Below are 12,191 nucleotides of genomic sequence, written 5' to 3'. Positions count from 1 at the left end.
GGGAGGCCCTACAGAGGGATCTAGATAAGCTGGATCACTGGGCTGAGGTGAATGGGATGAGGTTCAACAAGGCCAAGTGTCGGGTTCTGCACTTTGGGCACAACAACCCCATGCAGCACTACAGGTTTGGGGATGAATGGCTGGATGAGTGTGAAGAGGAAAGGGACCTGTGGGTGTTGGTTGATGCTTGGCTGAACATGAGCCGACAGTATGCCCAGGTGGCCAAGAGGGCCAATGGCATCCTGGCCTGCATTAGAAATAGTGTGGCAAGCAGGAGCAGGAAGGTCATCATCCTTCTGTACTCAGCACAGGTGAGGTTGCACCTTGAGTAGTGTCAGTTTTGGGCCCCTCACCACAAAAAAGACATTGAGGTCCTGGAACGTGTCCAGAGAAGGGCAATGAAACTGGTGAGGGGTCTGGAGCACAAGTCTTATGAGGAGTGGCTGAGGGAGCTGGGATTGTTTAGTCTGGAGAAGAGGAGGCTCAGGGGAGACCTTATTGCACTCTGCAACTTCCTGAAGGGAGGTTGGGGTGAGGAGGGGTTTGGCGTCTTCTTCCGGGCAACAAACAGGACCCGGGGAAATGGCCGCAAGTTGTATCAGAGGAGGTTTAGTTTAGATATAAGGGAGATCTTTTTCTCTCAGAGAGTGGTCAGGCACTGGAATGGCTGCCCAGGGAGGTGGTGGAGTCACCGTCCCTGGCAGTGTTCAAGAGGTGCCTGGGAGAGGAGCTGAGATGTGGTTTAGTGCTTGTGGTAGCAGTGGTAATGGGAGGACGGTTGGACTGGATCATCTTGTAGGTCCTTTCCAACCTTGTGATTCTATGATTCTAAGGTGAATATTTTTTCTTTTAAAATATGGGAAAATTAAGGATTAAGAAATCATCAAGGGGTTAAGAGCAGCACTTAACAATTAGGTGAGTATGTAACTCTCTAGAATAGAATATAGATGCACAATTTACTGTGAGATCCTCATAAATATACACATATAAACATATAAACATATCTAAAATGTTTCAGATTATCAAGACTTGTTCCTTCATTTCACATCACAGTTACAAACAATTTAAAAAACAATGTTCTAGATATTACGCATACATTTATATTTTGAATTTATTTGTTGAAAAATTCATCAAGTGAGATTTAATGTCAGTGTAGACATATATTTTTATACATCTTTGAGAACAAAATCATACTGAAGTTATGAAAATGAAAAGGACATTATGCAAAGTATACCTAAAAATACATTGTCACTAGTAACTTCTGAAAACAAAATTGTCTTGCCCACTGATTTATGGCCTTAACAAGATATTTTGTGAGACTTAGCTAGAAAGCACATAGTTGAATGTAAAGGATGACTGTCTACATATGCTGGGAGAACACCAGTCTAATGATTCTTGAAGATGATGTATGACATTGTGCTGTTTTAATAAGCAAAGTCCGCTGTACTTTAGACTGTCTTGAAATTGATGCTGAGACCCTAAATTAACAAGGAAAAAGCACTGTTGTGTAGCAGTGTTTCTTCCCTCAGCTCAGCCACTTCAGTGCTTCAGAAGTTTTCCTTTGCACAGTTGTCCCTGTTTGTGAATTGAGAGTTCACTGTAGAGTAATGTAATTCTCTGAAGCAGAACACTTAGGAGAGACAGCTGTAATTGCCCAAGGTTTCTGAGGCACTATCAGTATGCCTGTGCTCTTGGTTTGGAGCCACTGCTGCACTGGAAAAACCTTCAGCAAACTCTTCAGTCTATGCTTGTTTGCTTTGTAAGCAGACTCACTATGGCTCTGGCTGTCTTCAGGGGCTTTCCCTTATTATTTATATTTTGTGGTCTTTTTTGGAAATCTGCTGCATTTATCCAGGTTATTGAGTTTCCACTGCCACTGCCAGAGGAAATTTAGTGCAAGTAGCATTACAATTAAGAACTTGTAGTAGTCCTCTCTACAAACGCTTGGGAAGTTCAGCTGTTAACTTCATGGCTCTTACTAATTGCACAGTGCAGCCCCAATACTACTTACAAACATATTAAAAAATAATTAACAGAAACTATCAGGAGACTCCTCAACACTGTTTACTCATAGACTTTCTGTATTTCTCTGACCAAGAACAAAAGCAGATCCTTAGAGCTTTTATTCATTGTTCATTCATATCAGATGTACATGTGGGGAAGAAGTGCTGTGTCACAATAGATTAATGTATATTTATGACAATAATATTTAAAGTAATAATATAGTATAATAGTATAATAGCATTTCTTTTCCAGTGGATTTACATGTTAACTTTTACTCTACATTGCTGTCTCTTCTTGCCTACTCAAGGGATTGGTGCACTATACAGGAGATGAAATTTTAAACTGTTCCAACAGTACAAAGCTAAATGGGTAGGAAGAGATGCTTGTCTTTGTAAACTGATCTTTAAGTCACTGTTCTTGGGGATACAGTGATGTCCCTTGCCCTGTGTGTTAGACAGCAGCAGCAGCATTGGCATTTGGGATGACATTTTATATTTTTTATTTTTTGATAGAATGTTTTATTTGCTACTGTAAAAATGATTGGATCAAGGCAACTGTTGATGCTGCAGATGATCTCTGTGATTTGAAAAACTACCATTAATCTACTTATGCTCTCAGAGGATGGTTGACAACAGGTTTTGTAAATTATCATCACCATCATTGTAATGTGATACGGTGTGAAAGACACAGCAAATACAATCATAGCAGCTGAAATCAGTAAAAGAGGTCTAATAATTCTATTTCTTCTTTGCTGACGTTTACAGAGTTGTAGTAGTGCTTTGAGAGTCAACATATAGCATGTAAAGATGACTGTGACTGGAATTAGAAACCTCAATATAATTTTGGAGAGTATGAATGGAACTTCAAATTGTAAGGATTTTCCAATGTCATCTTGGGAACTTGTGTTGTGCTGTCTTCCAGCTTCAATTGTGCAGAAGATCTCTGGCACTGATGCAAGAACTATGAAGATCCATACAGCAGCAGTACAAAACATGGCCTTTCCTTTGTTCCACCATGTTAATGAAGAGATAGGATGGACAGCACCTAAGTATCTATCAAAACTGATGAGTGTTAAGAAGTAGACACTTCCATATATATTAATGCTAAAAAATAGTCTTATGATGTAAAAAAATGTTTGATTCATATAGTTTTCTGACTTCTGGAGACTATGATATACTGAAAAAGGTGCCATAAGAATCCAAGTGAGGTCACACAATGCCAAATTAACTAGAAATATGCTGTTAGTATTCCAGGTCTTCACGCAGTACACATAATGTCGAAGGGCAAGTATGTTGCCTAGAAATCCCACTATCAAAGTGAAAAGGCTAACCAGAATCAGCAAATAGCAGTACCACTCCAGCTTAGGATGGTTGTTGCAAATGAAAATAATGCATGTATCATTTGTCATCTTTCCATGGAATGGGCCTGAAGGGGAAAAACAGACCAACAAATTTAAAATAATATCTAAATATACTGAATTGACAATTAAAAACTTTTTAGTTAAATCCATCGTGTTTAAACCGGTGAAAGAATTCAGAACATGGGATGTACAAGTTCTCCTCTGTCTGAAAAAAATGCAAATTCCAAATAGACATCACTTAAAGCTTACTATACAGCAATGCCATCAAAGGCAGAGCTTCATGAACCTTCTTAAAAACCCTTGTATTATGCCCTAATATTTATTGTAGTGCACAACACATGAGAGAAAAAAGGCATGCACCCTTAATAACAGCAGATTCCCTTTGCTGACTAATACATCTGTGTCTAGCTTTGCAGAAAGCAGAGAGAAAAGCAGAAGGATAATAAATGGCCACGCTCACTCCACCCTTGCAGTGACTGGCTTGGGTACCTGTACTGGGCCTAGAGGCATTTGTAATGTGGGTAGCTGTGCAGTGGGCTGTGGCTGAGGTCCAGAAGAAAGTATTAAAAAAAATGAGGTTGTGCTGAAGGCAACACCAACATCTATATCCAAAGCAGTGAACAAAATGCCTGTTTGCTATTGTATGCATGATTTTTGTTGGCATTCTTCTCTAAACAGATGTTCGAGGCCAAAACCATTGTGGTTTTGATAGGGATAGAAAGAGTTCATTTTGTCTCAGTCGTTATTGCCCAGAATCTATCAGCACCTGTTATGGATAATTTGGAATATAGATCTGCAGTATGTTTTTCAAAGCAAGGTTTTCATGCTTGCAGACTCATTTTTAGTCCTATAGATTTTGAACTCCTAATTAAAAACAAAAATGAAAACAACACAAAACCAAGGCTGGAGTGTTTTACCAGGGTGAACTGTCACCAAATTCATTGTCATGTTTCTAGAACCTCTCTCCAAATGATGAAAGAGAACAGATTGCCCAGAGAGGCTGTGGATGCCTCATCCCTGGAGGCATTCAGGACCAGGTTGGATGGAACCGTGGGCAGCCTGATCTGATGGATCGCAGACCCACCGACAACAGGGGAGTTAGAACTAGATGGTCTTCAAGGTCCCATTCAAACCCAAGCCATTCTGTGATTCAATGATTCTGTAACTCAGTGATTCTATTTTAATCTGCAAGGTCTGTCCACGTTAGAACTTTGTATTAGGGTCATAAAAACAGCCATTTAGAAATCAGAATCCACTACTGCACTTGATAGGAAAGCGGGATAAAATTTTACTCAGCATTTACTCACTTTACATAGAAGGAAGAGCTCTTTTCCATAATGTTACTGATTACTCAATGATTTTTGAACTTCTTCAACTGTTAGGCTGATAGTAGTGCTTTTTTGGAACGTGGTCTTTTGCTTTTGTACCTTCCTTAATATTGCTTTTCTGAAGGTATGTCCACAGACATAGCTCAGAGCATAGCAAGTAAGAGCTATGAGCTGCTAATTAAAAACTGCATTATTTTGCTTTACAAATTTATGGCTCACCCAGATAATGTACTTAGGAAAAGTTAGTTCAAACTGTACTGAATAACATTACAAAGGAAAGTTGTTTCTGTACAAGTTCAGCAACAAAAGCAGTTAAATGGCTTTCCAGAAACGTTGAAAGCCATGTGGTGAACTTTTGGTGTTTTTAAGAGATTGGAAATATTTGTTATTTAAATGTATATTGTTAAGTATTGAAGCACTGTACTTTAACCTGGGGTAACAGTATTCTTTCTCTATATTTCTCCATGGTCTTTATGGATATCGAATTTTATATAATGTTCTTCTTCAACCAACATTTATAAGGTGAAAACATAAATTCTTTAAAATGTAGCCATCCTAATGATACAATACCATTAAGTAACATTTGCTTTACAGCGTGTTCAGTTAAAAGGAGTTTTAATATGTATAGGAAAGTTATATTTTCCTATAATCATCTTGGCTAAATCTCACTTGTACTTTGAATTAAGTTGTATTTCCTACCTCTCTGCCTTCTTTTTAAATAATTATGAATGAAGGCACTAAGCACTTGATTCTAATTATGGTGGTAGCACAAATAAGCCCTAAACTGCCTACAAAAAACATGTCTGTAGCTGCAGAAGGCAACTGTAATGCCAGGGATTCCTGATATCATCAAGCTCCTGGAAGAGCTTGAGAGAGAGAGGTAGGTCTCTTCCAGAGATGCTTGAGGAGAGTTATCAGTCTTAATTGGAGAGACAGCTGTGCCATCTCATCCATTTTGCTGTAAGTTGACTATATGTATACCCTTCTGTTAAGGCAGTTACAGACTGGAACTAAGAAATCCCCTATCCTCTTCATCACCTTGAGTTTACTAGACTATGCTCTGACTTGACCTACACGGAGTAAGTTATCTGGAGGTTCTGGAGCTGCATATCTTGGTAAAATGAATTTGGAGATCAAAGTCACATTAGGAAGTATGATTGCATTTTTCTGTGTTTCCCATGCTCTTTGAAATTCCCTTGCAGGTGTTTTCCTGGAATTCTATGAACCCTGGTGTTCATATTTGGATTTTCTAAAATATTCTCACTGTTTCTTATCTATTCATTGTATTATAGTAGGGCTTAGAGGCCATAACCAAGACCCGATTTTTGAAACACTGTGCACTGCAATTGGGGTGAATGACTTACAATCTATCAAACAGGATGGACACAGTCAAAGAGGTCCAAATTAAAAAAGAATGTCTTCCAAGATACTGTAATAAGCAAGAGAAAGGCACAAGCAATTTGACTCTCAGTGCTACAGTAAGACCTCCTGGTCTTCCATTAGAAGAATGTAAGGAATTCTCTACAAGCAAAACCCAGTCTCACTGTATGTGCAAAGACATCATCACCGTGCCCTGCTGTATCCTGCGGCCATTGGAGCTATGCTGATGCCCAGTAGATCTGCATGTGTGCTGTAATAAGTTTCAGGGATGCCTTTTTTTTTATATATATATGAGACAATGGCAAGTTTTCTGCCAGTTAGTACACTGTGCTAATAATACTCAGTTCCTTTCTTCCTAATGGCTCAGTCTATACTGTGATTAAGCCACTATTTCTTTCATTAAGAAATGATGTTCATTTACTTAGAATTAATGAAAGCACATATAGCAAGTGAACTATGGTAAAGGGATATTTAAGGCTTAAAAAATTGCCTACCAAAGACAACAGTTATTAAAAAATACTTTAAATAATATGAAATGTATACATGTTTGTATGTACTAATCAGAATGTAGTAGCTAAGTACAAAAAAAAATGTTACTGTGGAGAATACAGGTGGGATAAATACTTAATCAATTTTTCTCTTACCTGTTTTAGAAATGTTGCTGTCATCTATTTTACTGAAGTCTAGATTCCATGCTGTGCTTTTCTTCTCCATTAATCTTGATCTTCTAGAATTGCAATTCTATTTTGCAAATACTGCTTTTAATCCAAGGTGTTGGTAATATTCCATAGACAGTGGCAGCTATTCAGAGAGCATTTGTCAAACTGCAAGAGAGAGAACTTTTATCATGATGCCCCTCCTCTCAGTCAGGCTATATTGCTACTTAACATAGCAGGCTCCACTTGTTTTTCAGGGAAAAACAGACTCACTACAAATCCACAGTCTAGGTCTTTCTGGGGCTTTCATTGGTTCTAGCATGAAAGAAAAGGGTGGAGGGGTGTGGGGCATGTGTGTACCTTTGTACTTCCCTCCCCCCTTCTTCCATGCAAGAATTGCTGCCCCACTACAGAAATGGGCAGCTCTCACCCCACCGCAGAGCCTGTACAGGAAAGGAATGGGCTGGATGAGACTGAGAGGCTCCGGAGAGGGAAGGTGCAATGGGAGTAGACATAAAGACGGACTGGAAACTGTGTAGAATGAACTTACTTGCACAAGTGGGCTGCAGGAAACCTAAAGAAGTGAAAAACTGCTGTGTTAATTGGCAGTGAAGGAGGACTGAGAGAATAAAAATGAGAGGAGAAGAAAGAAAAGGAAAGCTAACTCAGGAAAAATATGTTCCTGAAGAAAACAAGACAAAAGATTCACCTGTCCAGTGATGAGATGAGAGTAAGCAGAGCTTTTTTTCAAGCAATAAGGCATACCTGTGTGCTTTGCAGAATGCATTTGTTGCAGAATGAAAAGTGAAGTACATCATATGACTGAAGCACCTGCGTTTAGGTACTTGCACACTCCTGTTTATGTAATTAATTACTGAAAATAAATAACAAAAGTTGGAACCATTAAAATCCAATATAAACTATGAAAAGCAGGATAAGAAGAGTACTGTACTGCAGTAAGACTTCATTGAGAGGACAAGAAAATCAGTCTTGCTCTGACAAAACTGTAATAATACATTTGTGAAATGATGAGAGCATTACTACGAGAGACAGTCAGCTCAAACACTCCAGGGAGCAGATTGTTCTCTGTATTGCAGTGACAACATTTGGTGTACAGTTTTGGCTAAGAAATGAATAATAATTACACTGTAAGTATGGCTGTAGGCTCTGCTCTGTTTTGTGATATGGTTCTTTTATGTTACCATTCACAGACTTAATCATTTTGGTACCTTGTTGTGGTACCATGTAGCAAAAGTCAACAGTGTAAGAGAGGACAATACTATCTTCCACTTGAGCTCATAGTAAAAGATTTGTTTGTAAAATGATGAGAAAGTAGAATTTGGATTCTAAATCTGATGGCAGTCGCCTAGTGTGTTTCACTGGTGAGGTCATTCCACCTGAACAGCCGTATTATTGAGGTCTAAACCCTTCAATGTACTTCTAGAAACCCAGACTTTTTCAGCGCTGCCATTAAATGGTGGCAGTACTCACAAAACAGGGGAACAGTAGGTTTGCACAGGATAATCTCAACTTTATTGCAAGGAGGGTTGATGATTTACTTATTTATTAACTGTATGTTTTTGTGTACTTTTGGGCTTAAGTAAGAGCTGTCTTTGACTCAAGAGATGGCTTTTCTTATGGTATCTGTAGAATCCCTTTAGTCCAGGCATTTTCTTTAATTCTTAAGTGACCCTGCAGTCATCTGCTCAGAAAATTTCTTCTTCTCATGAGTCAAATGTCCTGTGCTTTTCATGAGCTAGACCAACACATATGATGATTTATCTATTATCATGTCATTACATTGAACCCAACTTTGTCCCTAGTCAGTGGAACAAGAGAGGCAACCATCAAAATCTGACTGTTCCTACTGCTCAAGAAACATCTCGCAGCCTGAAGTTCTTATGAAGCCTCCCAGTTTGTAGACTTGTTTCTCAGAACGCTGAGCAAATGCCACAAAAGATGTCTCTTACATTGACTTCTAGACTAATTCCATGAGATTTTTCTGGCTGTGGTGTTTGTTTTAGAAAGATGGGATGCAGCAGTTTCTAGAAAGTGGGATGGCTTACTTTACACGTTTGCCCTTCATGACCATCACTCCTTCCCACTTCTGCACAGATTTACAGCACTGCTATTCAATGAGTCTCAGTGTCAGCGGGTTGATGGAACTAATTCAGCTAGAAGAAAAAGATGGAATTATCGTTTTTTCTAGACTACTCTTGTTCACTTGTGCATACCTGCTCTGCCAGCATGAGAGTAGGCTGGGTACGGGTGTTAATGACTAGAGCAGGGAAATAATGAAGGCTGCTTAACCAGCATGTAGGATTGCATATAGTATATATAAAACCACAGCCACTTTTCAGTCAGGTGCCACAGGGATGATATGAACTGAACTCCTTCAGAGGTCCAGTTTAATGATTTAGTCTCTAGAATCAGAATCTAAATTGGTTTGTCACCAAATCGGTTTGTGGGAAACAATCTTGTGGCTTTGTAGGAAAAATCTGTGTTCATGGCTGAACTGAAAAAGACAAATGTGGCTGCCTGATGCTAAACCTGTCACCTGTCCTCCCCACACAAACTGGAATTATTGGATGTAACAAGAAATTCACTTTAGTACACTATTTTGTTTTGTTGTTGTTGTTGTTGTTTTCTTTTTTGTTATCATCTAAACACATATTTACTGACTGACTAAAATATGGTTTCTCATAATATCCATACCACAGGTCAGTTGCTCCGTCTGAAAATGTTTCGAGAGGACCACGGGTCTTGGATGACAATGTTCTTCAGTACCATCCTCTTCCTCTTCATTTTCTCTCACATTTATAATCTATTCCTCATTATGGCAGGGAATATGAGGTAGGTTACAAAGTTTTTTTTTCTGTTTGTTTTGCTCTAGAATATATTTCACGGGAAAATTTTCATATTACGCTGCTTAAGAGTGACCAAGAACTTACAAAAATGTAAATGCAGTAGTATTCACGAGCATTTTTTTCTGGAACACTTCTTTCTGAATGTAGGTAGAATAGTAATGTAATAGGTTAATTTGCCAGGAAGATTACAATTTCAGTTAGAAGAAGTGGAGTCCTAGCCTAATAACAACAGGGTATCCATGAACATTATGTAGAATTGCTTTGATTTGAAAGTATAGGTCAGGAAATTTGAAGTTAGGACTTAGTAAATTAGAAGTGTAAACATTACTTTTGTGTGGAATCAGAAAATTCAGAGGTAAAATTAAGAGAAATTGAAACATTCAAATTTGATTGAAATTAGAGACACGCTCCAAACATTAAATATGTAATGTGATGCTGTTTTGATTGCACAAAATAATGCTTTCTTATCTGGATTGTTTAAAAGATTCTTAAAAATCTGATTTTTAATTTGTTTTTTAACTCATGAGGTGCTCCAACAGGGTAACATTAAGGCTGACATATGAACAGCTGTCTGTCTGTTCTGTTTGGATTCATTTCAATTTGAGCTTTTAATTTGAACTTTTTGGTTTAAGAAAACTTGCTTTTTCTTGTACTCAAAATCATTTCGATTTTTGTGAGAAAACTTGTATCATTAGTCAGGCAAAATTAATTAATTAGACAGAGCTCATTAGATGTGTTGTTTATGAAAAGCAAGATAGCATCTGAGGAGTTTTTTGCAAGAAATAAGAAACTCCAAGTATATTTGAGTTGAAGAGCAGTGTCAAATAGTTGAATGACTTGTTCTTAAAAAAATGTCAGCTGTAAGTCGACAGAATCTGATACAGTATTATTTAATGGACTTTTATGTCTGTCAACAAAAATACACAGTGTATGGAGTTCTCTGAACAATGAGACATAAAACAAACATTGATTGGGTGTTACTGAATGAACTTGAATGGAGACCAGCTGCGGTAATCGTGGGGTATGAGGACTAATTGTATTGATTCAAGCAAGGTGAATAAAGCAACAGAATCACTCAGTATTTTAGGAGAAGAAATGATCAGGAAATGATGTGGTAAATATGAATAGGTTCCTAATAATAGGCAGAATAATCCTGCCTGCAATGGAGAGGGTGGAGCATTCCAGCTTTCTTCCTTCCCTATTTACACAGTCTATTATTGGTACTATGTTAAGATTTATATTTGGTATTGCGAAAGCTCCAGGAGCTATAGCTGGCTATTAATCAAAGCATTAACTGCTTTGAAAGCTTGGCTCATATCTGGAAACCGGAGTTCATTTGTCCTTGTCAACATTCCTGTTCCTCCTATCTGTTACACACTTCCATTAGCTGCACTGAGAAGATTGTGTGGCAGTCGTTGTCCGAGTTCATGGAAATAGACAGAATCTATTACAAAAATGGCTGGTGTCAGTTGATCTACTCTCTCACTGAGAAGTCTCTCCTTGACTGGAACTGATGCTAGCTTCAGGTTTGTCATGATCATTTCTGGAAACTGACTGTGCTGCTCTAAGAAATCACCCTGACTTTCCAACATGTGATAAAGGCTTGGTAAAGCTGTTTTAGGTGTACATTCCGGTAAAAAGGCATTGAGCGGGTAAGGAACAAAATGTTTCAGTTTCAAACTGCACAACTTAAAGCATCAGTTAAACTGAGCTGTCCTCTCAAAGTCAAGGTAGAACAATGTCAGTACTTTTGAAAAGCATTTCTTCAACAAATGGCAAACATTGTCAAAACCAAATACTTCACTTTGATATAATAAAATGTTTTAAAGCGTGGATTATCTTTCCTGAGTAAACATAATACTCATGAAACCCATTTAATGGTACTTCTGTCTATGTGTTTTGACACAGTGCCTTACTGAAATGGCTGGTATCAGAGAAACTGGTTTCCAAAAGGAAGGTCAGAGTCCACCTGCTGCATGAAGGTTACAGTCTCTGTAGAGACCAGCAGGTCCCACACCTATGAGATTCTGTGAAACGCAGGCACACACAGAATATGTATCATTTTAATACAAGACCTGTAAAAGACTTAAAATTACTTTCCTTGAAATTGAGGAGAAAAAAAAAGAGAACGATTCTTAGTGTATTTGCTCCTTGCTGTGTCTCTTGTTCAGCTTGCCCTGTCTGCTGCCAAGAGAGTGATTCTGAAGAATACCTATATGTCAGGCATTTGGTATTATTAATGAAAATTCCTCTGTGGCTCGTGAGTAGGAGAATCCTATGTCTTGCATGTGTGTGCCTGTGTAGATGATCACAGCAGAAGTAATATCCTGCTGAGGACTTGAGAAACCAATGCCAGGAGTGCTTTCTATGTTACCATCTCTAAGAAGGTATCTTTTACTTTTGTCAAGAGTATTTTTAATAAGTGTTTTTGAAGACATTTCATTTAATGTGTACCTTAATGTGGTAAAGTTAAAAAGGCTGAATGTATTCCTTAAAAAAAGGGTAATTGTTGGGACTATAGGTTGCTAGGAATAGTGAAAACTGAACAAATTGCTGGTATTTGAATGTACGAGAGCTGCCACGAAAGTAATGCCTC

General features: G+C 38.2%; 2 protein-coding genes across 4 annotated transcripts in view; one reads left to right on the top strand and one right to left on the bottom strand.

Moving 5' to 3' along the window:
• Positions 1–12,191, top strand: part of TMEM117 (transmembrane protein 117) — a 192,172-nt gene that overhangs the window by 20,681 nt on the left and 159,300 nt on the right. For 2 of the 3 annotated variants that reach the window (XM_052668710.1, XM_052668713.1), the window contains exon 3: positions 9,449–9,581. In XM_052668710.1, coding sequence (XP_052524670.1) covers positions 9,449–9,581 — 133 coding nt within the window. Of the gene's footprint in view, positions 1–9,448; positions 9,582–12,191 lie in introns of those variants that run through there. The other variant, XM_052668711.1, reaches the window with a different exon arrangement.
• LOC128073627 (P2Y purinoceptor 1-like) lies at positions 2,275–6,968 on the bottom strand. Its single transcript, XM_052668714.1, has 2 exons — positions 6,717–6,968; positions 2,275–3,429 (listed from the first exon to the last, which is right to left on the bottom strand). The coding sequence occupies exons 1-2, from the start codon at positions 6,784–6,786 to the stop codon at positions 2,408–2,410; spliced, it is 1,092 nt and encodes a 363-aa protein (XP_052524674.1). The 5' UTR covers positions 6,787–6,968; the 3' UTR covers positions 2,275–2,407.

This window comes from Tympanuchus pallidicinctus, unplaced genomic scaffold (genome assembly GCF_026119805.1).
Source record: "Tympanuchus pallidicinctus isolate F22 unplaced genomic scaffold, pur_lepc_1.0 scaffold8, whole genome shotgun sequence".
Lineage (NCBI taxonomy): Eukaryota > Metazoa > Chordata > Aves > Galliformes > Phasianidae > Tympanuchus > Tympanuchus pallidicinctus.
Note: the sequence above shows the minus strand (reverse complement) of the source record. Positions and strands in the feature narration are given on the sequence as shown.

Coding starts and splice junctions, on each gene's coding strand:
- LOC128073627 (XM_052668714.1), bottom strand. CDS start 6,786: ATGGAGAAGAAAAGCACAGCATGGAATCTAGACTTCAGTAAAATAGAT. Junction 3,430..6,716: donor CAGCAACATTTCTAAAACAG/GTAAGAGAAAAA, acceptor TTTCCCCTTCAG/GCCCATTCCATGGAAAGATG.